Source organism: Lepidochelys olivacea (genome assembly GCF_965140295.1).
Source record: "Lepidochelys olivacea isolate rLepOli2 genome assembly, chromosome: 3".
Taxonomy (NCBI): domain Eukaryota; kingdom Metazoa; phylum Chordata; order Testudines; family Cheloniidae; genus Lepidochelys; species Lepidochelys olivacea.
This window is the reverse complement of record NC_140413.1, coordinates 49,500,040-49,526,942: the sequence shown is the minus strand read 5'-3', so window position 1 is coordinate 49,526,942 and position 26,903 is coordinate 49,500,040. Positions and strand designations below refer to the sequence as shown.

General features: G+C 39.0%; 1 protein-coding gene across 3 annotated transcripts in view; it reads left to right on the top strand.

Annotated features, from left to right (window-relative positions):
• KHDRBS2 (KH RNA binding domain containing, signal transduction associated 2) overlaps positions 1-26,903 on the top strand; it is a 628,896-nt gene that overhangs the window by 572,144 nt on the left and 29,849 nt on the right. Inside the window, exons 9-10 of one of the 3 annotated variants that reach the window (XR_014711102.1) lie at positions 5,101-5,274; positions 7,206-7,257. Coding sequence is in view for 2 of the 3 variants with exons in the window: in XM_084624771.1 (XP_084480897.1) it covers positions 5,101-5,198 (98 nt within the window). In the remaining variant the exon portion in view is untranslated. Of the gene's footprint in view, positions 1-5,100; positions 5,645-7,205; positions 7,258-26,903 lie in introns of those variants that run through there. The other 2 variants (XM_084624771.1, XM_084624770.1) reach the window with 2 other exon arrangements.

The following is a 26,903-nucleotide window of genomic DNA, read 5'->3' as shown; positions in this document are numbered from 1 at the left end:
CTCTGCATGCCAAACTTCAAAGACAAATGACTACAAAGCATTCTTTTCTGAACTTCAGGAATTGTTTTTCTTTTTAAAACAGAAGTTAGAACAATTTATAGTCTATAAGATATGTGGTCGTTCATTTACATTAGAATTAGATCATGTACATTTCCTAAAGCTGATCTTTTTTTGATACAAGGTGATCTTTAAAACAGGAAGAAATTTCCTCATCCAGAGGACTATAAGCTGCCCTTGCAGAGGAATGAAGTTGAAGATCTATTAGATTTTTCCACATCTACATTCTATTATCCCTGGTGAATCATCCCTGGTGAAAGTAGGACAACCCATTTGACTTCAATGGAGTTGCCCTCTTTAGAGAATTGCATTTTACGTTACATGAATAAGCAGTTAATGTGTTGACTTGTTAATACTGAAAATATCACTTAACAGAAATAATTATAATTCTTCCCTTTTATAATTTCCTTCCATTTGTGTGCTTGTTAAAAAAGAAACATTGTATTACACTTTTCTTATCACACTTTCCTAATTTTCTATAGCTGATATAGTTTTCAGGTAGAATAAACTTGTAGGTCTTGATTCTGCTCTCATCCACATACAAAGTGGGACAATGTGGGGACAAATCATGCAAGTAGCTTTGCTGGTTTCAGACACATTTTAAAATCATAAGAACTAGACTGAGACTTCAAGCACCAACCAAGAAGTAGTCCCGGGAGGCATTTTGATTAATTCACACCCCTCTGAGGCACCATTCCTCCTTTGCTTCCTCCTTATTCCCGAGGGGTGGTAATTTGCTGCTGGCCTGCCCAACAGTAGAGTTGCTTGAATGTTATTCTGTCAGAAAATGCTCTCATCAAAATCAAAACTTTCCATATCAACTTGTCAATTTCAATAAAATTTCATTTTCAAAAGCAAATTGAAATGAAGCATTTCATAAAATGTTTTGTTTTGACTTTATCAGAATGGAATGTTTCAATTTTTGGTTCTAAATGGCATTTTAGAATTTTATTGTGTTTTATATTAAAATTGAAACTGGAACAAAGTGTTTCAATTTTATTGGAACAAAATATTTTGATTCATTTTTCAGGCAGTTTCAAAATTCCTTGTTTTTGTTCCAGTTCAAAATGAAAACATATTTCAAAATTGCATAATTTCCTGCAAAATGGCCCTTCTGGTTCCTGCACAGCTCTAATCTGCAGTAAATTACAATACCAACAGCTCTAGCCAATTAACTATTAATTGACTAGGCAGTAAAGTGGGCTTGTACCATCCCTCTTGTCCTGCACACCCATGCCTAAGGACCAGGTATTACCTATCTAGAGATGTAAAGTGGGCCCTTTTTTGCCTGTGTAGGAGTGGAGGCCAAGTCACAGTTTAGCAACATGCATACACATATCATATGTATTTTGACCACAGAGTTTCAGTTCAAAATTACTTCTCTCACCTTCCTCACTGTGATTACTATGTTATGCAATGTAAGGAAATGACAAGGAAGCATATTATGGGTTCAGCAGACAGAAGGAGGTACTGTACTGTGAAGAGTAGACATAATCACACTAGATCCAATCCTATATAGGGTTTTATGTATGGTTGGAACACTGACCATATCTGACCATCGTCTTGGACTCACCAGATGTGCAAAAAAGATTTTTCAAAGAAAAAGGGCGTTTTATAGTGTAAATGTTGCTGGCCTGGGAAGCAGGCAAAGATACAACTACTTTTCCCAGTTATTTGTTTTTTTTATTGATGCAGGGTTTTTTAAGACATAGGGCAGAATGGAACTCTCTGTACATGTTAGTTTCACTTGATCGTTTGTCACTTTATCGCCTTCATAAATAAAGTGCATGAATAAACTATCAAAGGAAAGAATGGAGGAGACAGCTTCAGCAAGTATTCTACAGTAACTGAAGCCAGTTGAAATACAGGACCATTACCTCAACACTCCGACTGTTCTAGAAGGTTCTTTCCCTTCCACTATAATCATCCTGGTTTAAAAAAAGAAAAATTGCGACATTTCTAAATGGAGATGAAGATTTTAAAGTTTTACTTTATATTTAATTCAAGAGTATCATTCTATAAATCAAACAGCACGCTAAATTTCAGACAATATGGCTATCTTTCTGGAAAATTATTATTAATATTCTCTTGATTTTTTAATCTTCTTTTATAATGTTTGTACATATCTTCCTTGCTACAGAAAGTTTTAGTCTCATGTTTTGGTGATTTTTAAAAAATGAAACAAAATGACTACATATTCTTTAATGCTCACGGTGGACCTAAGGCACAAAGAATACATGCTCAACATGACAACTCATGCTTTGGTGAGTTCTGTGGCCAGGCACTGACTAGACATCTCATATCCCCATCTCCCCCTTCTAGAAGTGGGGGAAAGTGGGCAAAAAAGAAATGGTTAGATTCCCCTCAAAGCTCCATCTTGGGTCCCACAAAGCTTAAGAATGGCCCCACTGAGCTTGTTAGGAATTAAATTAGAATATTACACGACAGAGTAAAATTATGTACATATCATCCATGAACAAGTAGGGTTTCTATCCTGACCCAAAACAGCTAACAAATTATATGTTGCTTCACAACTCACCCCCTTCTTGTTGTTTGTTTTTTTGGGGGGGGGGGCAGTTGGGTTTTTTTAACAAGTTAACACAGAATAAAGGAAACACAAGCCCAAGCCTTTCCTCCAGGCTTTGCTGGTGCTAGGGTCCCCCTCTTAGTATTGCTCAGCACCACACACTAGATTTGTGTGCCTAAAGGAGCCATTCTCACCTCACTTATATCCTGGGAAAGTTAGCATCACCTGCCACATTGAGTCTGGAGAACTCAGCAGTGCTCTACATGTCTCCAATTCCACATAACAGGGCAGATAAAGAGAAGAATCAGGGAATCATCCTATTACTTTGTCAGTCTTGACCAGGGAAATCCATTTTAAGTGGCTGCCTTCTTAGGGAGACACATTTTGCATAATACTAAATATATGAAAAATAAAGCATGTACATTTGTAAAGATGGAAGTAGTTAAATTTTAAACCTGAGCAGATGAAATAATTTTCTGATCCCTGTCAAAATTTATGGAATTGAATAGTCCAATTTGTATCATTACATTGCCTGTCTTGTAAGTGAAGAAAGATACTCTCACTTTAGGCTAGAGTAAAGGGCATATATTTTGAGATACCACTCAATTAATTATTTTAAGACAACTATACCAGACTTCTCCACTCTTTGCAATTTACCTTTCCCCTGCTTTTTATTGTGCTCTCAAGGCTTTTTCTTGATTATGTCAACCCGTCTTTTCCTTTGGCTTCCTTTTAGCCACCATAGACTCTCCTTTCAAACTTCTTTCCAGCCTTTTCTTTTCAGGTGCCCATTTTCTTATGCAAGTCCAAATATGCAAATTTTCCCCCAAAACAGACACAAGAATTCCTAGCACTTATAATAGTACAAATATTAATCTTCACGATGTACATGTAATATCAACACAATAATCATCAGTAAAAAGTCTACATAAGCCACCCTGTGGTTTCAAGGATACTGCTATATTTCCTTACAGGTCACAGATGTAGTATCTTAGATAGCACAGTGTTGTAAATGTTAAGGTTTGAGAGCTGTTGGAACCCTTTGTCCAGATTGACAGGAAAAGAGAGTTGCAAGGGTGGCTTAGCCAGCAGATTAGAAGAAAAGGGGTTGTTGCCCCCTTTAAGGCCCCTTCCTCCCTAGAGAGGGAATTTGCTTCATGGAAGAGGCAGGAAGCAGTTCAGCCAAACTCAGTTGGCAGGAGGACTTATCCCCTCTGCCACAGGTAATGGGAAGAGCAGGGTGGGTATTTATACCTAGGGCTGTGCCAGCAAAAAGCCCTCTTTTCTCCAGCTGTATCAGAAGAAATACAGGAGCACTGGATGTGGTTTTAAGAAGGCCACAACTTCATCCTTGAATGCCTGGCAGACAAAATTTTACAGTTCAGGTAATTCTGTCACCATTTCCATATACTCAAGGGCTCTGTCAGCCCTCTCCCTTTCCCATTCAGGTCCCAGCCAATCCGTTGCTCAGACCTCTACACTTCCCCCCATTTTAGGGTTAAGGGGTGGGGGGCTATACTGGAGAAGGGTTGACAAGTCGTGGGAGCCCTGAACCCCCTTTTTCCACTCCTTTAAAGAATGCCACCTTTAAATCATTTTTCAATCCATTTTATTTAACCACTGTACCCATTCCCTGTGGAGTACCTGCACTGAACATCCACCACAGAGAGGCACTAGCATGTAGCTTGGCTGAATTGCTGAGTGTGAGATTTGGGATTAGAGCTCCTCGTTTTGTGTCTGAGCTTAGTTCTTTAATCATTGGAACATACCTCTTTTTTATCCTCTTGGGCTCTCATTTTCATGTCTGCTGCCATAGGAGATCTAATTTTCGTGCACATCTGATTTATAATAATAGACCAACACAATCCTCATTCCAGTCTGCCAGGGTTAAGCATATTAACTTAGTTCTTTCTGAGTGTACTTCACGGTCATGAGAACAAAACTCATTCAGAAGTTGATGGGAATGCTGCCACCCACAGTAACAGCTAGGAGGTAGAGCTTCTTCGCTTAATGCACTTGCCTCATTTCCGGGTATTGTTCCTTCCATTATTTCATTTCCCTCTTTTTGGTCCAAAATGGAAGTAGAAAATCAAATGTATTTCAATTATGATTCAACTCCTAATCTCGTTAACATATCAGCGGCATAAAATATTATTCCCTTTGGTGCTTTATCGTAAGATGTCAGAAGCTCTGTATAGAATATGTTCTGAGCTGGTAGGCTAATGCTGTGTTTTTTCCAGAGCTGACTGCATTACCAGTAAACTGGATATTCACGCTCTGCTGAAAGTGAAGGAATGAGATATGCTAATCTTTACTACAAATTCTGTAAGCGGACAACCAAACCTTCTTAAGATGCTAGGAAGGACAAAGCAATGGATGATAAAGCCACCCTCAGTTTGTGTTTGTTAAACACACAAGCAGGATCCTTGGGATCTTTGACAGTCACTGCCTCTGATATCTTTTTGCTCTTTCAGATTTAGTCTTTTACAAAAAATGTTCTCTTCTTCTGTTTTTAGCACAAGAAGAATGGGCCACAACCCGTTCCAGCCTAAAGGCACCGCCTCCAAGGTCAGCCCGAGGGGGTTACAGGGAACACCCCTATGGTAGATATTGAAGGTCCTCCTCATCTGTGACCTCAACTCAAAGACAATTAATAGCCTGTGGTCTCCACATAAACAGCAACAAGACAAGTAATAGTCCATTTCTTTTCTATCCTAGGGATTACTGCTCATGATTACCCCGTGTACTACTTGTATTTCCTATAACATTGGAGTGGCATTGGCATTAGTATTATTTTATAACACGGACTTAAAAAAATATCTTTGGCAAGCATTGTCTATAAACCATTTGAAGGATGATGTTCTCTTGGTTGTTATTCATTGTTGTGTGTAACTTTAAAAAAAGAAAGCATGATGCTGTTACAGATCTTGAGTCTCTCTACATACTAGCTAAGGCTGAGTTTTTGTTTAGGGTTGCTAGAAGACTGTAATATGAGGTTTTTTTTATTTTGAACCAGACAGTAATCAAGATGTAGATAAGATGTTTTAACCTGTCTTTTTTAATATATGTTAGTTAGATTAAGATGTTCGATATTAAGTTTGTAAATTTAATTTTAAATGCTGTTTTAATGGGGTTGAAAACAAGCAGCTACTGTATGTATGTAGCTAACTGAATTTGTTCAGTGTTTTAACCTGTATTTGTTAAAAAAAATCACATAAAGTTCCATGTGTAAGCTTCTCTAAATAGGAAACCATAATTTTGTCAAATATGTTTGCCATAATTTGTCAATAAAGCTGAAACCTTTTGTAACAAACTAAATTTGGAATTACTTGTTTTCTAGCTTTAAATGCCTGCTTTATTTCTTTTTCAAGAGATGCCTAAAATGTTTTATATATAAAAATTACAAAAATGAACCCAAGCTTGTTTTAAGAATTTTGTGTAAGACTTTAAAAGTTGTATTAATAACTTATGGTTGTTAAATAATTTAAAAGTTAACAAACTAAACTGTTACATGAATCATGGTTAGTAAACACTAATGTATAACATGTTAATGGAAAAAATTGCTTTAGAACAATAAATGGATTTTAAACTATCCTCTAAGCTTGATCTTGCTAAACACAAACTCTGATTGACTTGTTTGTATTAGCATGTCTCTCGTGAGAATGTAATGGAGTTTAAAGAGGTAAGATTACCACTTACCACTGTTAGACTGTCTAAATGCTAGTTCTTCAACCTTTGAGTTTCCCCGCACATTAAATATCCCATTCAACATGTAAGCATTGCATAGATTCACATACTTGTTTTCACTCAGAGGAGTGCGTTGACTGCATTTGCATAGTATATAACAATCTGTCTTGACAAACAAATCATCAGTGTCACTGCCCAGTTATTGCTATTCAACTTCAAAAACTTTATTTGTAATTTTCAGTGCTAAATATCACCGCCCTTGAAGGCAGTTTAGAGGGCTGATATTTCTTTTGAGACTATCAGACTTGATGGCTGATGATTATTAAGGAAATATGTCGCAGGACTCAAAGGATGACTAAACGTTAAACAGGTAACACTAATAGTAACTCTGTAATTTTGAGTATGCAACAGTAATGTTAAATATTCTCAGTTATTAAGTTACTGATAGTTAAAAAAGTAAACCTACCAAACCATAACAAATAGGTATATAGGCTATTAAAACAACTAATTAACATTAACTAGTGGCAACAAAATTATTTTACAAGATATAACCCTGAAGGTAATAAACAGAACTAAAATTAACAATAATAGTAATGCAACTCTTGCTAACAACAAATATATAACCTAAATTTTGATGAAAAAAACCTGAAGACTTGATGGTAGGGATGCCAAAACTGTTAATCCTTTAAATACAGTTTTTTTGTTTAAGGTGGCTTTTTGTCAATGTGATTGGTTTACTTTTTTGATGAGAACAAAGACAGGCTTATTGCTGTTCGGTTTGTGAACAAAATCTCTTGCAGCTGGAGTTGCATGCTAACTTTTTTGAATAGTTTGTGAAGCATATGTCCTGCCATTTGAATCTGAAATGTTGTTACAGTGGATTCAGTAGGTTACCTATTGATTACATTGAGTTTGTTCTGTCTCGCTATTTCAGGGACGCACAGGCAATGGACAGCTAAGCAGCAGATGTATTGAGAAGTGTTCAGGTAAGCTATGCCATACCTGATTGTTTTTAATTGAGTCTCTTTTCCTCTGTGACAATAATTGTATATATTTTTCTGTATTTCTTTTCATGAACATTTTAAAGTAGAGGCTTCACATAAATAATTCTTTCCAATTTTAAATAAAAGGCTGGTGAAGGTATAATGTCAACCAAAGAATTTGCTGTTGTTTTGTGTGATACTTTTCTGTATGTTGAGAGAATTGTTTGATTGCTGAAAAAATGAATGGCAGCATATGGGATATCTGCAAAGTCATTTCCTGAACCTAATGTAAATAAAAGTAAATCAATCAAGATTTGGCCTTTTTTACCAGATTATATATCACATGGGTTGTTTTCTATACTAATAATAAATAAAGTGCTTCATTCTTATGTATACGCAAAAAGAAAAGGAGGACTTGTGGCACCTTAGAGACTAACCAATTTATTAGAGCATGAGCTTTCGTGAGCTACAGCTCACTTCCTCAGATGCATATCGTGGAAACTGCAGCAGGCCTGCTGCAGTTTCCACGATATGCATCTGAGGAAGTGAGCTGTAGCTCACGAAAGCTCATGCTCTAATAAATTGGTTAGTCTCTAAGGTGCCACAAGTCCTCCTTTTCTTTTTGCGAATACAGACTAACACGGCTGTTACTCTGAAACCATTCTTATGTATACTTATTTACCTTTAGAAGTTGGCATGAAATACAGGTACATCCATTTTAAGACCTCTTTTTGGTGTCAGAGTGGTGTAACACAACCTTAGGTCATGTCTACACACAAAAGTTGTATTGCTGTAATTATCTGTTATAGTTAAAGCAATACAAACCCCTTGGTGTGTAGGGAGATATACTGGTATAAAAGGTGCTTTATACCGGTTTAGCTTATTCTCCTACCAGAAAGGGAATAAGCTATACTGGTATAAAGCATCTTTATATTGGTACAACTGTGTGTATATTGTGGGTTGTACCACATAACTATTATGGTAAAGAAATCAAACTCCTCACCAAAATAGTTATACTGATACAAAAACTGTGTATAGATCAGGCCTTAATGTAACTGAGATTCAGGCCCAAATAGTGTAAATTAAATTTCTCACCAATAGGTCAGATCTTTATTTGGGGCAAATTGGAGTAGCTCCTTTGAGTATGTGGCCCAATACATACAGTATGATAGAAGCATAGTGTCACCTAAGATTACTGTCTCAGGGCCCAATTTTGCAAACATTATTTGTGTTGAGTAAAATGGTTGCAGAATCGAGCCCTTAGGACAACGCTCTGTTGTAAAATATTCTACTTGTTCAAAAATAATCAGTGTAGTACTTGGAAGGAAATAGCATAATTCAGTGTGTGTAAATATTTATGCAAATAGGTCATAGAATTTCAGGGTTGGAAGGGACCTCAGGAAGTCATCTAGTCCAACCCCCTGCTCAAAGCAGTACCAATCCCCAATTTTTGCCCCAGATCCCTAAATGGCCCCCTCAAAGATTGAACTCACAACTCTGGGTTTAGCAGGCCAATGCTCAAATCACTGAGCTATGCCTCCCCCAACAAGGTTTAGCAGGCCAATGCTCAAACCCCTGAGCTATCCCTCCCCCAAAGGAGGTGAAATAGTTGTTTATTTCTTTAAAAGAAAATATGAAAAAATACCTTGAGATCACAGGTTTACATACCATTCTTACCCATCATTATCACAGACTGTTTCTTCTCACATTCCCAATGTGTTTTACAGCCAGCAAACTTTATCTTCTTAATAAGGAATCCATCCTATAACTAATTTATGAAACCATTACATGGGGCTATGTTCAGTCTAATTGTCATCCATCTTGAAAGCTTATGTGACAAGCTACTCTGCATTCCATATTAAACATCCAGTGTACATTATGGTCAGCCATGATTCTACAGCTCTGTAATCAACCATCATCACCAGAAAATATGTAGATGCTTTGCTGTTCAATTTTATCGATTGTGAAGTGCTAGTTAGCAAAGAGGCAAGTTTTAGTTAGCAGGATTCAAACCCTGATTAGTTTTCTTCATAATGTCAAAAAAGCTAGTTTTGCTCATCTAAACTAAGCGTGTTTAATACACAGGAAGAGAAGCAAGGGCTGAAAATTGGAATTTCCATTGAAATCATTAGAAAGCTATTTGTTAAAATTGATTTATTGTGCAAAACTGTTTCATCTTAAAAAGACATTACTGCATTTTTATTCTGACTAGTTAAAAGAAAAATGCCTGGTCACTCTAGACTGTTATTTTACAAAACTATACAAAAATATTCCCAAAATGATACAAAGTTAAATATTGTTTTTATAGCTTTCTCTTTTAACATACAGTTGATTTCTTTGTAAAAATGCTCTTCTTTCATGATTTGCAGTAGCCAGTACATGTTCACCTGGTTAAAAACCTTTGTTTCGTCCATTAGGGATTCCTTGGGTAGGCTATTGTAATGTAAACATAAGCAAGATGTATTCCAAGTATTAATTGCTTTGAACAGATTCAGTGGGATTGGTGCAAAACTGTGATTACTGGAAGTGTTACACACAGAATTTTAAGACTACAATGGGAGAAGATTCACTGCTACTTGTGCATTCAGAAGCAGGTGACCTTGGGGGTGAATTATTTCAAAGGTAGGAGGCAGCTTTAAAAATCAGTTCAGGGTGCTATCTGATCACTGCCAGCAAAAGCTCCTGGGATGAACCAGAGTATCTTATGGCTTGCCAAGGCAGGACCTACCCACTTTCAGAGTTGCACCACCATCTACAGATTTCTGGCAGAGTAAAGGTTGCAGGAGGGATGCACTCCTGTGCCCTCCTTTTTGGTGGACTTTCTGTGGCCAGGCATTCAAGAGCCTGGGTTCTGCAGACTTGTGCCGTTGGAGCTGATGGGATACATTGAGTCATGTCCCTAGAATAGCAACAGTTTTAACATGGAAAATCCGCGAGGTTCATGTAACGATACCTGTTCCATCAGAGCTCATCTTACATCATTATATTCTGAAATAAAATGAGAACCTTTTAGATCTTCATATTAATATATTTGGTAACTCAGGAAATATGGTATATGGGGCCTGAACCTTCAAGAAGCTCAGGCCTCCTGCTAGTTTGTGAGGGCTCCCAGGCTTCACTGAAAACAATATTACAGTATATCTATAATGCTATCAGCAGGTCTTTCACTTACACTATCAGACATTTCTCAATGTTTGGATCGAATTAATTCCATAATGCGGGGACAATTACCCCTATATACTTGAATATAAGCTAATACAGCAATGTTGAAATGAGCAAAAATGAGTGACTTGCATATAAAATGAACTCCTCATACCAAGTCCACCCACAGATCTTGCCCAAACCACTTCACCTTATCAAATACCACCCCCTCCTAAACTAGCGCAGTGTGTGTCCTTGCAATGGGACATGTTTGAATCCATTAAGTTGAAAGTGGTAGGACTAGGGGTCAACACAGCGGGTTCATGCCCCATGTGAGACAAAGCACTGTGCTTCATAGCATCTGGAGTAGGATTGGACTCGTGAATTTGCTACTATGCAAATTTTCCTATCTGCAGAGGGGCCATGTCAGAGTCATGGTGACCGTTGCAGCCTTAAAGCTGCAGTAGCTACTAAATAGTGACTTGGCAACATGGGCCGAAAGATTCCTTCCCTTCTTAAAGCCATACAGCAACCCAAAGCCCAGCCAGCCAGTACTTAGGCTGGGCATGGGGCTGAGGATCTGGGATTTAATACAGCGACTTAGTTACCATAATTGAAGATCAAGAATAGTGTGTTTGTATGGGTCTATCCAATTAGATGACTTGATATTTTAGCAAAAGCACATTAACTAACTTTCAGAATTATAGTCCAAATAAACGATAAGGTTAAGAACAATGAAAGAAGTGTTTTGTTTTATTCAGTGGAAAAAAATAATTTGGGCCATGTGAGTGAAGTTTGCTTCTAGGGACCAATCAATCATGTACAATAATGGAATCATTTTCTTGTGCATGTTGTCTTGCTAATAGACAGTAGTCAAAAGGCTTGGATAAGTTGAATAGTACAATTGCAAAGTTAAAAAATTAATGGCAGGATGAGAGACTGAAATTTAGAGGTAAAAGCATGAGAGAGAAAATGTTTTGTTGAGATCTGAAAAGGGAATGTAAATCAATAAAGCACAGACGTTCTGGAGGGTATTTCTGTCTGGATTTTGCTGCAGAGGGAAAAAAATTGTTCATCAGTAAAGTCAAGATTATGTGAAATATAAACAGGGATTCCAGGATTAGGCTTTTTTTGCAATGCACTGCCTCCCAGCATCACTACTGTTCTGGAAAAATCCCATACAAAGTGTAAGAAGGATAAAGGCATCAGAGTTCTATGGAAGTTACTTTAACCACCCTACAGAGTTTAATAGATAATTATATTCTTTCTATACTACTTTTAGACCATTCCATGGAATGGAACAGAGAATTATATGCCTACAGTAGAATTCTCGGTTATTCAATAATTCTATAAAAGGATAGTAAAGTCTCTAGGACTTTTTCATACACGTCACCTGATTTCTTTAAAGAGGACGTAGCGATACAATTGTGGGTTCCAAATAGGAATAGGTTGAAAGATTTGGCAAATTCTGAGATAGGGTTTTGTAAATTTATCTTAAATGCAGGTCAGTAATCTTTAGTAGTGTCTTTTTCATTATATCAAAACATAAATCTGAACTTTTTTGATGTGAAAATATTTGTTTTTGGGAGAGGCACAATATGTTTGTTAATTTGTTTAGTGCCTCGTGCCATAGCAACTAGGTACACTTATTACAAAAAATAGAAACATATAAATTACATATTCTATAAAAGCTGTCATAAAAAACAAAGATCCACATTACCAAAACTGTCACCAGCAATATTAGACAAAGTATATATCAGCCCCCTTTAACAAGCCAAACCAAAATAAAACCAGAAGACAATCACTTGAATGCTAAATAGAAAGATGAGATTGACATTGTGTTCTGAAGTTTGCTCTGCTCATTGAAAACCTGAGAATGCCCTGCAATTTGCCATAAGAAATTAGAAACTAAGTACTGTGAGCAAGAGCATCCCAGACAATCTGCATAGTTTGGGCCATGGATTTAGAAAAGTTGCTCAGGTAACTATCTCAGACCAGTTAGGGCTTTACAGATAATCACCAAAACTATTGTTCACTGGTTTATTATCTTATTTCATTCGTAGAACCACTATTGTAGTTATTAATTATGAACCTGATCCAAAGCCTCTTGAAATCAATGGAAGGCTTTCCATCTTCTATAGGTTTTGGATCTGGCCCTGTAATGTTTGGCTTGGCACCACAAAAGAGATTAAACAAGTCAGGGTTCCTGTCCGGAAAAAATTACAATAATGATTAGAAGTACTTTACATAGTTTGGTTTTGAATGTACATACATTTTGTAATGAGGATGTGCTCTATAGGGTAACTGGTTTCTAAAGGCAGAAATGCATAGATAAACTGAGGATATTCATAGTGACATAGTTACAATTTTATTATTTTTTTCTAAACCCTATATGATCCCTATCTGCCTAACTGATTTACTATAATTTTATTAAAAGTTTCCAAAGCAATGAAATATGTGTCTTGTATTACCCTAAATCTATTAAAAACATGTATGTGGTGGGACGAAAGTCACTTTCTGAAATATAAAGAGACTATGTGAATTTAAAATTGAGAAGTAATAATTATTTGAACCCCACTTAGAACATATCACTATTTAAAGGACCATTTTGATCATATAAATATTAGTAAATGGGTTACTCAGTACTTATGAAAAATCATGAATGCTTCATTTTCTAGAACAACTGAATCACCTTTTGAATATAAATTCCATTGTATCAAAGAAAACAAACATTCTTAAAATTCAATAAGCATGAAAGAAATTTCAGGCTTTCATATTTCAATCTGTAAATCAGAACTCTCATTTATAGAACAAAGGTCAATTTCAGACTCAAGCTATCTTTGGATGAGGCAGGCATTCATGTGTTAAGAGGAAAAAATGGAGGTAAAGAGGCTGCAAAAGGTGATTAAACAAACAAAGTTTATTCATGAAGGGCTTGCCAAGATGCTGTATAGGCACTGTCAGAATGTTTTGATTTCCTTTAGAAATATTTAAATTTACAACGATGCAGAGAGAATCCTCAAAGTGTTTTAACGTCCTGATGAGAGCAAATTTTATTTTGAAATGAGTGCTATATATATTATTCTATTACCATTATACAATACTCCTAACTTAATCAAAGTACATTGCTATCATTAAGGACAAATAATGGAGACAACCTACAAGTATGAGGTTACTTGACTGTATCATAGCTGGCATGCTGTTCTGAATGTGTTAGCTGATGATAGATGGCTTATTTACTGGAGAACAGTGGCTACATTTATTACTCTGCTTTACATTTCGGGGATTACACATTGTGTCCCAACAGCAATCAGAGAGTCTGAAAGCAAAACAGCTGAGCTGTGCATTTTGGTTTTCTTAGCATTCTGGGATTTTCCCTTTATTTCTGTAGAGTAAACAGGCCAAACTGTAAAGACAAAACAGAGTTCACTGGATTCACTTACTATTCTGTGTTGGATGCCCAACCACTAATTCATTATATTTCTCCTTGGACTTTATAACAATTTTGTGCTGCCACCAATCAAATCCAGTTGAAAGGTCTGTCACATGCAGACCTGTCTCTATTGTGCTTCCCAAAGGAACATATTCCTTTGAATACCTACAGCAGCTACAAAAGATAATCAAGGATATTCCCCTTTCAAATGAAGTGCTGATAAAATATAGACCTAGACAGAGTATGGTAATAGTGTTTTAAATGGACAGCTTATTGCTTATTCTGTACGACATTTTGAATATTATACATCTTTTTTATGTCTGTGTTAGAGTGCATGATGTAAAGCTATAAACAAGCGAGAAGAATGCTCTATCAGAGTGTTTCTCAAACTGGGAGTCCTGACCCAAAAGGGGGTCGCAAGGCTGTAATAGTGGGATCACAGCATTGCCACCCTTACTTCTGCGCTGCCTTCAGAGCTGGGCAGCTGGAGAGCAGCAGCTGCTGGCCAGGCACCCAAATCTGAAGGCGGCACCGCCGCTGCCCCCAGCAGCAGCCGGAAGTAAGGGTGGCCTGGTATGCAGGGATCATCACTTTTGGAGGGCAGGGGCGGTCATCACAGCCTGAAATATTTTCAAAGGCGGGCCCATCAAAAAAAGTTTCAGAACCACTGCTCTATCAGCTTGGTTTCCATTTAGTAAAAGTTACCTTGTTGATGGAGGGTCAAATGCTGACATCTTTATTCGGTCACTGACTTCAGTGAAAGTTTTGCCTGAGTAACAAAGGGGTAAGGAGTTCAGAATTTATCCCAAAATATTATTTTGGACAAGACGGTGGCATTTTTACCTCAGGCCTGTGTCATGGGCAGTATGGAGCAGCACTGCCCCAGGAGGGGTACTGGGAGAGCTTGCACTCTTGCCTAGAGTTGCACGTGGGAAGTGTGCACTCAGAGCCATCTGTTAGGATGAGGCAGGTAAATCCCCTAGTGTGCCAACTCCACTCCACAGTTCAGTGTGTGTGTGGAGAGGGATAACAACTATGACTACAACTTGCCCTGATCATCCCTGTTGTCTTTCGGATGTTTTTAGTCACTGGATGGGAAGCAATTCTTGTGCTCCCCAGTCAGAAACTGCTCTTGTGGGTAGTCTCTGAGAGTCTATGCAAGTAAATGAGTTGACTTAGATTCCTAGATTCCCAAGGTCAGAAAGGATCATTGTGACCATCAAGTCTGACCTTCTGAATAGCACAAGACATAGAAGTTCCCCATAGTAAGTATGTCTTATGTTCCCTGTCCCCAACTTGCCTCAGCTTTGCAAGAGCCATCAGATTTGTACCCCAGAGAAGTTATGCTGTTGTCCAGAAAAGAGAAATGACACTTATGTGATGCTTTTTCTTCTTACCTTGTAAAAAGCACATTCAGATACACAAGAAATATTAAATATGGGTGATTTTTACCCAAGTGTGTAAGGCGTAGCTGAGTGGTAATGGCCCCAAAACCCAGCCTAGGGGTGTAGATAGGCAGACACCACTATTCTACCTGGACCAGAAGCTATGGAAGGGAGGTACCACAGCCATGATCCCCAGCTTGGCCATGGAAGTGAGGAATGGATTCTGTCCCCTTCCCAAACCCTACGTTTTCAGCCTTTGTCCAAGGACAGGTGAATTTTACTTGTTTATAAGAGTAACAGTGGAATTATTTAAAACTATATAAGGATTTAATTTACTGGTATAGAATTTGGGCTAATAAGATGAGACAGCATTTCTTCAGACATTTCTCTTTAGTTAATAAAGTCATTGTCCAAATTATATTGGGACAAATATTTGAATCCAGATGTGGATGCCATCATTGTACACAACACAGTGAGCGATATTTCTGAACCCACCTGCCACCATGAAAGAGGTGAAGTGTTAGATTAAGAAAGCTTCTAAAAGATGTGTACGTAAGGGAGTTTGTCACCAGCTAGAATGTGAGCAAGACTGGTACAAAAACAACAATACAGCAACATTTCATTCTTACAAAGCTCTTTTCATCCATAGATCTCAACGTCTTTTTCAAAGGAGGTAAGTATTAGAATCCTCATCTTAGAAATGGGTAATCTTAGGAGCAGAGAAATTAAATGACTTACCTAAGCCCACTGACCAGGTCAATGGCATGGAATGGAATGGAATTAACTGCATTGCAGCAGGTGGAGGTCAGGCAGAGAAGCTGTTTTAGAAAATGAAACACTGCATGAACTTTGAAATGCAATTGACTGTGGCAGCTAAGGCCTGTTCTACAAAGGGAGGTGTGCTGTACCCACACAGACCCCGTGGATTTCAGTGGAGCTAAACGTATGCACAGGGATATACCCAGGCAGAGCAACTTGTAGCACTGGAGCTTAAATGTGCACCTTGAACTCTTACACATGGATATAATTATATCCAAAAGGCTTTTACTGATATTTTTTTCTATTCTATTTTAATTAGGCTTTTATACTGCCAATCACATGATATGTGTCTGATGCTTTATGACCCTAGAAGGCAAGAAATGGGAGTGCCACACCATTGGAAAGGACAGGAGACTCCTGCTTTCCCAACACTACCCAGTGCTTATTTCCCAATGAGATCTGACCCTGGAAAGTTTCAAAATATGAGACTTCACAGATGTGACCATTTTAGATCTAGCAATGTTATTTTTAGGGGTACTTTTAAATGTATTAGTTATTTTTCCCTTCCTTCAGAGACCTGTAAAGTTGAATTTATGGTAACTGAGGCACCTTGCTTTAAAACAGATAGTTTACAAAAAATAGTCCCAATACCTTTCAAATGAGTAAAAGTAGTTTTATGTAGTGTAGTGCCTGCATAAAAATTTCATTAGCACTTTTCTGAGACGACCCACTGCTGGCTTTTCCCATTTTGAATATAGCTCCCATCCAAAACTCTTGCAGACAAAGTATATACTGCCATGCACTATCATATGTTCTCTTCTCTCACTCTTGCTGAAAATAAATCATAGGTGGGGCTGGTAACACGGCCTATTATTCAGGTTGCTGGATACTTTGTGGACCTTTTAACCGTTTGGGCTAAAATATTCCATGCCAAGTGTCTGCCTCAGACAGGAAGGGGGAAATTTCAGCCAAGTGGTTTCTTTGTTTCTGAAAACAAGGAGGGAGAATTGAAGTCCATCCCACTAAGTGTGCTCAAGCCTCTCACAGCTCCTAGTGCTGACTAGATTGTACATGTGCCGTCCCCACAGAGTAACAGAACATGCTCCAACCCAGGACTGCAAGGGCTCAGAGTTACTTTCCCTGAAGTCGCTGCTCCAGGCTGAAGTGGGGAGCAGGATGGGCATGGCACTGGAACTGAGAGCAGGGAGCCTGTCTCTTCTGTGCTGTCAATGACCACCCCCACCCGCACTTTCACCCAGGCAGCATGGAAGAGGAAGTCATCTGATCTGAATGCAGAGGAGACAAAACCAGACTGGGGGAGGGAAAGGAGCAGACTGAGACGAGGAATCTGGTGCAACCGGAACTTGAGTGAAGGGAGTGAAACTGCGACTGGAAGTTGGAAGGAAGAAACTGGGACTAGTCTGGCAAGGAGAGTGAGACAGGGAGCCATAGAGGGACACTGAGCTCGGATAAGGAGCTGGTGGGGGCTGCCTGAACAGAGAGACTGAGACTAGGAATTAATGGGAGGAAGGTGGGGAAAAGAGACAGACATGACAAGGAGCTGGAGTGCAGGGGAAGAAATGGGACTGTCTGGGATAAAGAGACTGAGACAAAGAGCCAGTGAGCAGGAGGAAGGGGCAGAGCACATGAGGAGCCGTGCATGTGACCTGGGACTGGCTGGACAAAGAAACTGGAGTTAAAGAGTTAGGGGAAAATGGGGACTGAAACTGGCTGGGCAAGGAGGATGGAGCTGGGATGAGAAGCCTGAAGAGTGGAGACTGGAACTGGGTCAGCAAGGAGAATCGCCTGGCAAAAAGGACCCAGGGTTGAGAAGACATAAGACTGGGCCTGAGATGCTTTGGAAGGAATGGGACCGAAAGGGTCAATCTCAAGGAAAACAGGTGGAAGAGTCTGTGCCCACTAGAGAACACTCTCCTCTAGATCATGGAGTGGAACCCAAGATTCTTGAGATTCGCCATTCTTCTGCTGTCAGCAAATATCTATGAAGCCAGACTGATAATGACTGGTGCACGTAGAGCTGACAACCTACTACTGTTATCAGTTACTCCATAACTCAAGTGGCAGAGGTCCATGTTATGGATCTAAAGGTTCCAATTCTGCTACTGACCCATACAGGTGTCAACGTTATACCAAGTGAAAGACTTTCTGTTTTTTTCAGTTGGCTTTTTTAAAAACCTAGAAAACTATACACATAAAAACTGTTTAAAAGCACATTATTAAGGTTGCAAAGTCAAAGACTCAAAAGTTAGTTGCAAAAGTTGGAATCTTCAGAAATGTTAGATGTTAAAATCAAAGTATCCACTGACTGGGAACTGTAATTTTTCAAAGACTTATAACTTGCTCAAATTTGGGCAGTTTTCCAGGGGATGGAAAAAGATGTAGTGAAGGAGGCAAAGGGTTGCAGGAAGAGAAAGGACTGTCCCCAGTTAAGGCAGTTGACTGCTACCCTGCCAAATTGGAGTCTATCCTTGCTTCTGCTACCGAGTTTCTGTGTGGTGTTAACCAAGTCACTTAAATCAGACTTTTCACAGGCAGTCACTAATAGTATGTTCCTCATTTTCTGGATGCTAACTTGAGATCCTGAGGTGCAGAAGTGCTGAGCATTCACAATGGCAACTGAAGTCAGCAGGAGCTGTATAAAGTGCTGTTCATATTATACAAAGTGCTATATAATGCTAAGTCGTCTGAAGAACAGTTGTTACAAATTGAGCACCCAAAATTAGTGGATATTTTGACCTCAATCTCTCTGTGCCTGAGCTCCCCATCTGCAAAATGGACTACCACCGCCCCCTCACCTCTGAGGAGGTTTCATAAAAATAAATTAATGAATGTTTGTGAAGCACTCAGATCCTCTCATGAGTGAGCTCCATAGAAAACACCATGAGGCCAATAATAATTATGTCTTCAGAGTGGCATTTGAATAGTATGCAGTAAATAAAGCCTACCACCACACATTGAACAATAAGGATAAAACAAAACACTGAATAACTACTGGGTAACGGAGACTTGTCCATCATGTGCACTGAATGAGGCAAGGGTCCTATGGAAAAAATAGCCTGGGATTAAAAAAATTACAGGTTAAAAAATTAAGGTTACATGCGCAACCTTAATTGTGGAATTTCCTAACTTGCGAGCGCTTGACTTTGCAATCTTCATAATGGTCTTGTAACTTAGTTTTGTGTGTGTGATATTTATATTTAGTTTGCCTAACACAATCCATTATACAAGTTTTCCAACCATTTTTTAAGCAAATCTGTAACACCTCTCTGGTTTGCAGCAGAAACTTTCAGTTTTTCAGGGTGATTTCCTGGTGTCACAGATGTGTCTTTCACATTTTTCATGAACCTCTGTTCAGGTTTGGGCAAATTATGAGCTGTCAAAACTCACCATTACCATTAGTAGCTCACTGCTAAAATGCCTGAATATGTCATAAGTACTGTGCATGCCCTGCCCAGAAATCTTCTTCTCTTCTGCCTCCCTCTTCACCACCCTCCCCCACCTCTGAACACCACCAATCACACACACACACATCAATACAAATTCCCTTTGACCTATGGAAAGGAGCACTAGGTTAGGATCCAGAAGACCATGAGTTTGCATCTCACTACTTGTACTGACTGGTATAAATAAGAGTGAGCCCTTCACAGACCTTACTATTATGAAAGGAATCACATTATACTGAGAGGTTACACAAGTTGAGACTGCAACCCAATCTTTAACTCAACCACTTAACCATACTGTCTTCAGAGTAAATCTGCTAAATGTAAGTACTAAGCTGTCCTGTCTATAAACTGAGGATACTCATGGTTACGTAACTCACTGTTTCAGTGTGATGCATCCTGCTCAACTGGGCATTCCACCGAAGATAATAACCTACTCCTCCTGCTAGCTATTACACTTAATCCTTTATCTCAAACAGTAGAGCTCTGTGTGCACTGTTAAAGGCCTAAAATCTTGCCTGATTGTGGATGGAGGGGAAGGTATTAAAGTATCACATAATAGACTGTACTGGTTTTTTTTAGCCTAAGAAATTGCATTAAAATACTGTGCTAAAAGAATATTACTGAGGTTGTAAAGTGAGACACCCGAAATCAGGAAATACGAAAATTAAAATTGTTTGTGTAATCCTAATTTTGCCCTCTCATACACATTCATTTTGATACAGTCTTTAATTACATGATCACTTACCATTTTGCCTCAGAACCACTGTATCATTCAGTGCACGGGATGGCTAGTGCACAGGGAATGAGACAGAGTTGTGTAGTAAATTAGGTTGTAGTATGTGGTTCCCTACCTCATTTGTTACTGAATTTGGAAGGTGTGTAGAGGATAAATCAAGGAACTGCAGGAAGAAAAAGGATGGTCTTATGATTTATACAGTTGTATTCCCCCCAAAAAAGAACTGAATTCTAGCCCTGTCTCTATCATAAGCTTTGAAGTGATGCTGGATGAGTCATTTAAACCAAAATGTTCACGTGGGTCCACTAATTGTGTGGTCATTTGCTGCGCACCCAACTCAAAACACTTGTGGCCTGATTTTCAGAATTTTTGAGTGCTCGCTTCTGCAACTAAAGTGTGAGCTGTGAATGATCAACACCTTTGGAAGTAAGGCAGTGTGGTCTAGAGGAATGAGCACAGGGTTGGGACGTGAAAAGTTTTAATCCTGGCTGTACCAATGACTCACTGTGTGGTCTTGGGCAAGTTATTTATCTTTCAGTTTCTGCAGTCAATGGAGATAATACTACTCACTGCTTATAGAAGTGTGGTGAAAATTAATTACATAGCATCTATGTAGTGTTTTGAATACACAAGGTGCTATTCAAAATGCTGGGTACTCAAAAACCAGGCCCCCATTGAGTTATATAACTTTGAGATATCCAAAATTAGGGGAGAATTTTTCAAATGTTGACTGTAATCTCGTAAGAAGGCCTTTGACAGCATACACAGAGACAGTCTTTGGAGAATTATGGCATACTATGGAATACCAGCAAAAATAATTAGAATCATCAAGGATCTGTATCATAATACCAAATGTGCAGTCAGAGATGATGACATTAGCCAATGTTTTGCAGTGACAATTGGAATAAGGCAAGGGTGTATTATGTTCCCACTGTTGTTTGCACAGACCATTAAGTATGTCATGAGGAAACTAATCACAGAAGGCAACGGAGGAATTTATGGTTACATGATAAAGTATAATTGGATGACCTAATTTTTTGCTGATGACATCGTCCTGTTCTATATATCACCTAATAAAAGAAAAGACCCGCCTTTTGGCAGATACAACAAAAAGAAGCTGGTTTGTTCATCCACAAGGGGAAGAAAAAATATGTCTTTCACTGTCCCAAAAGTAACCATTAGAGTGGATGAAGAAACACAAGAAGAAGTCATTCGTTTTACTTATCTAGGGAGGGAGATGTGTAATGGTAGTGACACCATGTTAGATGTCAAGCAATGAATACCAAAAGCAGCAAACAAATTTAAAATTGAAAAGATTTAGAAAATTAACATGATTGTCACTGCCACAAAAATACAAATACAGATACAGACAAACAGACTACCACAGCCACCCGCGATACTAAATAAAAATACAGCATCACTTCTGTCCTTTATGGAGCAGAGTCATGAAAATCTACAGCAGAAATTGATAAGAAGATCAGTTTATTTCAAAGTAAATGCCTGCAGAAGATCTTCAGAGGTCACTAGAAAGAGATTGTTGCAGCCTGAGAAATTCTAAATAGAGCAACCCAATCTAGAGTATCAAATATGATAAGAAGATGACAAATGACATATTTAGGACACACATTAAGGATGCTACCAACATGCCATGCCAAGTGATAACATGGATACCATCTGCAAGGAGTAAAAAAGGGCACCCTAGATAAATATTATGTAGAACAATTGAGAAAGAAGCTGGATCCATTAATATGACACTTAGAAGCCTGAACAGACCAGCACAAGACCAAAATAAATGACAGAAACTGTGCCCTATCCACCTGATGGTGCAAGAGGATAAAGAATTAAAGACAAAAAAACCAAAACTTCTTACTTCACCAGGGTATTGTGAAAATATATTTATTAACATTTGTGAGATCTCCTACTACAGCACTGTACCATAAAAAAACACAGGAGGAAATGAATAATTCCATATTCCAGAGGCGCTAACTCCATGGGTGCTTCAGAGCTGGAGCACCCAAGGAAAAATATTAGGTTGCCTAGCACCCACCAGCAGCCAAGTTCCCTCCCACCCCACAGCACCTCCCTCCCACCAGTTGTCCCGCCAATCAACTCTTCTTCCTCCCTCCAAGCGCCTCCTGCCTGCTGCAATCAGCTGTTCTGCAGTGTGCAGGAGGCCCTGGGAGGGAGCAGGAGGAGCGGGGATGGGGTGCATTCAGGGGACGGGGCAGAAAGAGGTGGAGAAGAGGCGGAGCAAGGGCAGGAAGAGGCAGGGAAGGGGTGGGAGCAGGGCCTGAAGCTGAGTATGGGTTGAGCACCCCTTGGGAAAATTGGAAGCTGGCGCCTGTGCCATAATCTGTATAGGGTTTGCTTGGAATACAGTAAATAAGAGTTGGAGTCACACATTGAATGATGGGGACAAAGAGCAATACTGAACCTCCAACTCATTCAGGGAGTTGGATGAGTTGGATCTTGTGGAAAAAATAAGTGATCCTGTAACTAAACAATGTATCATAATGCATCCACAAAAGGGAACACACTCCAAGTTGTACTGGTAACCTTAAATCCAGTATTTCCTAACTTCCCGGTGTTTGACCTTTCAACTTGTAGATTTTTTCTATGTAATATGCATATCTAACATCATATGTGGTATAAAGATGTAGGTGCTAAGGTTTTCATATAATCATTGAAATGTAGGGCTAGACGGGACATTGAGACTTGAATTTGTAATCATTTAGGACCAAACCCTCTGAGGAAACAGGCTGTGCACTCAGGGAACTGTGCATGGAGCCAAAGAACAGCATTTTCAACTTCAACTAGCTAGCATGGAGCAACCCTCCAGCTTCTGTTGCTGGACAAAGATGGAAGTAGCACAAATACCTTGTACATGGAGTTATTGCCCATACCCTCTCCACTCCCCTAGTCTAACCACAAATCTTTCCCTTGTGTCCATGCATAGAAAATTGACATGGAGCTCAGTTCCATGGGATATAGGAATGTGTAGAGTCCCTCTCCATGGGCTTTCTGTATGTTAGCCCTCATGTACAGTGTAAACCCTGCATTGCCACTGTGTTTCTGGGTTTGTTCTCTGCAATTGGGGGACAATGATCTGGCCTTTAGTTTTTTCAACATTTGGGCCAAATTCTACATTCAGAGTCAAGTGGCCTATACAAGGGCAGATTTTGGCCCTATGAAATCATCTCCAATATGACATCCTGAAGAAAGTTATTTTTACATTCATTTACTCTGCATTTCCTGGCTTTACCCAGGACTCAAAGCACAAAACAAGATGCTCTTCTCTTATTATCCCCACATAAACCAGGAGAAGGAAATAGAGTGGTTCCCTATATTTACGATAAGTGAAATACCTTTGATAACCACTTGCAAATGTTGACTGTTTGAAGGTAGCCATTATACCAGAAATCTCCTCAACTGTTTTTTGGAGGTGCCTGAGGTCCAGATAGCATGGAGAAGCCCTCACATCTATTCAGACTTATCACATCTCCAAAACTGGGAAAACTCAGAATGAGTTTTGCAAAATTCCTTCTTCCAGTAGAGGCAGAAAATCTGGAAGTCTTTTGAGTGATTTACCCATATTGTAACAAATTATGTTACTATTACAAACAAACTCTTAATAATATGGAGCTCTACTATATTATATTTTCAACATATACACCAACTTGCTTTTCTAAGAAAGCTAAATATTATTATTCCCATTTTACAGATGGGAAATTGAGAAAGAAAGGTAAAGTTATTTGTCCCAAATCATACAAGAGGTCATTGATGGAGCTGGGAATAGAATCCAGATCTGCTCACTCCCAGTCCAGTGTCCTATCTATTATGCTTCTTAAAACGATCTAACAATAAAGTTATTGTAGCTTTAAGGGAATTAGCCCACTCCTGTTGGGTATTGAGCATTTGGATTTCTTTTAGCATGATAGACCTGTGGAAGCTTTTAAATAGGAAAACAAAATAGTTTTTACAATTTAATGGAGAAAAAGACCAGTACAGAAAATACATTTTAAGAAATTCTTAATAAATTTGAGAGAAAATATTTTTGCCTTTGTTACATGGCAGTAAGGGTAAGGTCATTTGTACAGTGCACCACATTGGAGCTGTTATGTGGTAAGATCCCAGGATTTATGGAAAGATTCCTCAGTGGCTGTCAGACTGCTTATAAAGATGCACTCTCTCTATAAAGGTTAAAAATTGAATAGGGCGAGCATGCACATTCAGGATTTGTTGGGGCCCTATACGTGGGGAATTCTATGTAAAGACTGATGTGAAGATATTGTTCTGATTGTTTTAAATCTATCTATCTGCCTGCTTCCATGGCCACCATCATCTTATATGTGACAGCAGAAGCCACATACCAGTAGATTTAGAGAAATCAAGAAAGTTCATTTCATCTGTAATTAAAAATGTTAATGAAATATTTTAGGTACTTTATATATCTTAGATACTTAGATACTTAACTGGCCCCCACAATCATAGCATCTGAGTGCCTCACAATCTTTAATAGATTTATCCTCGCGACACCTCTGTGAGGTAGGGAAATATAATTACCTGGGAGAGGAATTTCAAAAATAGGTGCCTGAAGTTAGGCTCTCAGGTTCATATTAAGGCACCTAAATAAGTGGTCAGATTTTCAAAAGTGCTGGGGGTCCCAGCTGAAGTCAGTAGAAGCTGCTCATTGCTGAGCACTTTTGAAAATCAACAGTCACTTATTTGGATGCCTATATATATATATATATAACTTCAGACACCATATTTTGGATACACTCTACACAATTTCTTCCTGATGAAATATATTTCAGAATTGTATCAGAGGAAAGGGGAGACAAACAGCAATATCATTGTGTTATATAAACACACATGTGAGCATGGAAAACTTTTATAGTTCCAGTATAATTTCTGAGTGGTATACATGAAGCTCGTAGATGATAAATTCTTCAGGCTAGTGACTGCATCTTCCTATTTATTTGTACAGCACCTAACACATGTAATGGTCCCAGTCACGGTCAAGTTACCTGATAGTAATTTCTACCTTTTCATTTGTTTATCTATAGTTTTCAAAGTAGAGACAGGTGCTGAACACTGAACTTTCTTGATTTCTCTGAATCTACTGGTATTTGCTTCTGCTGTCACGTATAAGATGATGGTGGCCATGGAAGCAGACAGATAGATAGATGTAAAACAATGAGAGCAATATCTTCACATCAGTCTTTACACAGAATTCCCCATGTATAGGGCCCTACCAAATTCACCTCCATTTTGGTCAATTTCACTGCCAGGATTTTTTTTTTAAATTAGTCAATTTCATGTTTTCAGCTGTCTACATCTGAAATTTCATGGTGTTGTAACTATGGGGGTCCCAACCCAAAAAATGGTCAGAATGAGAGGTTGTGAGGCTATTGTTGGGGGGGGGAGGTTGTGGGATTGCCACCCTTACTTCTGCCCTGCTGCTGGCAGAGGTGCTGCCTCCAGAGCTGGGAAGCTGGAGAGGAAGGCCTCTAATGGGGCACCAGGCTCTAAAGCCAGTGCCACCATCAGCAGCAGTGCACAAGTGAGGGTCATAAGGTACGGGGAGTGGGTTACCATACGTCTGGTTTTCCCTGTAGTCTTCTGCCTGAGTGGGTGGGCTGACAGCTGGAGCTGCAGCTTCCCCCTGTGGGGAGTAAACAGCTGGAGTCGCAGAGCTTCCTGCATCTGGGGGAGATCCCAGAGGTGGGTCTGATCCAACCCAGGAGCAGCACCTGCAGGGGAAGACAGAGTCTCATCCCTCCCCATCCCCATCCATGATTAGCAGCTGGAACCCTGTGCAGGGTAGGAGCCTGTGGCAGGGCACCAGATTTCACAGTCCATGACATGTTTTTCACAGCCGTGAATTTGGTAGAGCCCTACCCATATATCTCAGTGTGGGGTTCTGTATGCAGCTCAGTAACATCCTGTAGATTTGGATGGGCAGACACTCCTGCTTATAAAAGGGGTTTAGAGTATTAATGTCAGTGTAGCAAGGATCATATTTGGCCTTTGGACTGTGCACTCAACTCTCATTCAGGTCAGAGTCCTGAATGTGCATGTTCGCCCTATGTGATTTTTAGCCTTTATAGAGAGAGTGCATCACTTTTATAAGCAGGCTAACACCACCCAAAATTTATTTCTGATTAAGTGCAATTCCTCTCAACTGTCTCTAAACTGACCAATCAGAGAAAATTGTGGCCCAAAGACATGAAATGCTTTTTACCACTGAAGCCTGCAATGCAGATCAATGGAGGCTATAATTTTATATAAGAGGACACAAAACTGAGAGGATGTCAAAAGATAAAAGTGCATCGGGCTTCCCAGAGTATTTGAATTTGCTGTTGCGAAGTAAGATGGTATTGAAATAGTAATGCAGTGTTTCTTGCAGTCCACTGTGGTGGCTGAACTTTTACAGGGCAAGTTGTTGAAAGAATCAGTCACAAAGTCTACACGATACAATTTAGTACAGGGGCTTTCCCTTAAAGAACTTGGCTACTAAGCTTACCACTGACTTTCTTGCAAGCAATGAGGTCAACTCACCTGTCAAGGTCACAACATTGTACCCTTAAATGGATCTATTGCTTACTGCTTAGTCCTCAAACCAGAGCAGAGGTGATCCAGAATATGACTACATATATAGTTACACACAACAACTGTGCAAGTAAAATACAAGCAACATTGTTAAAGTATATCACTATTGTTTTTTAAAT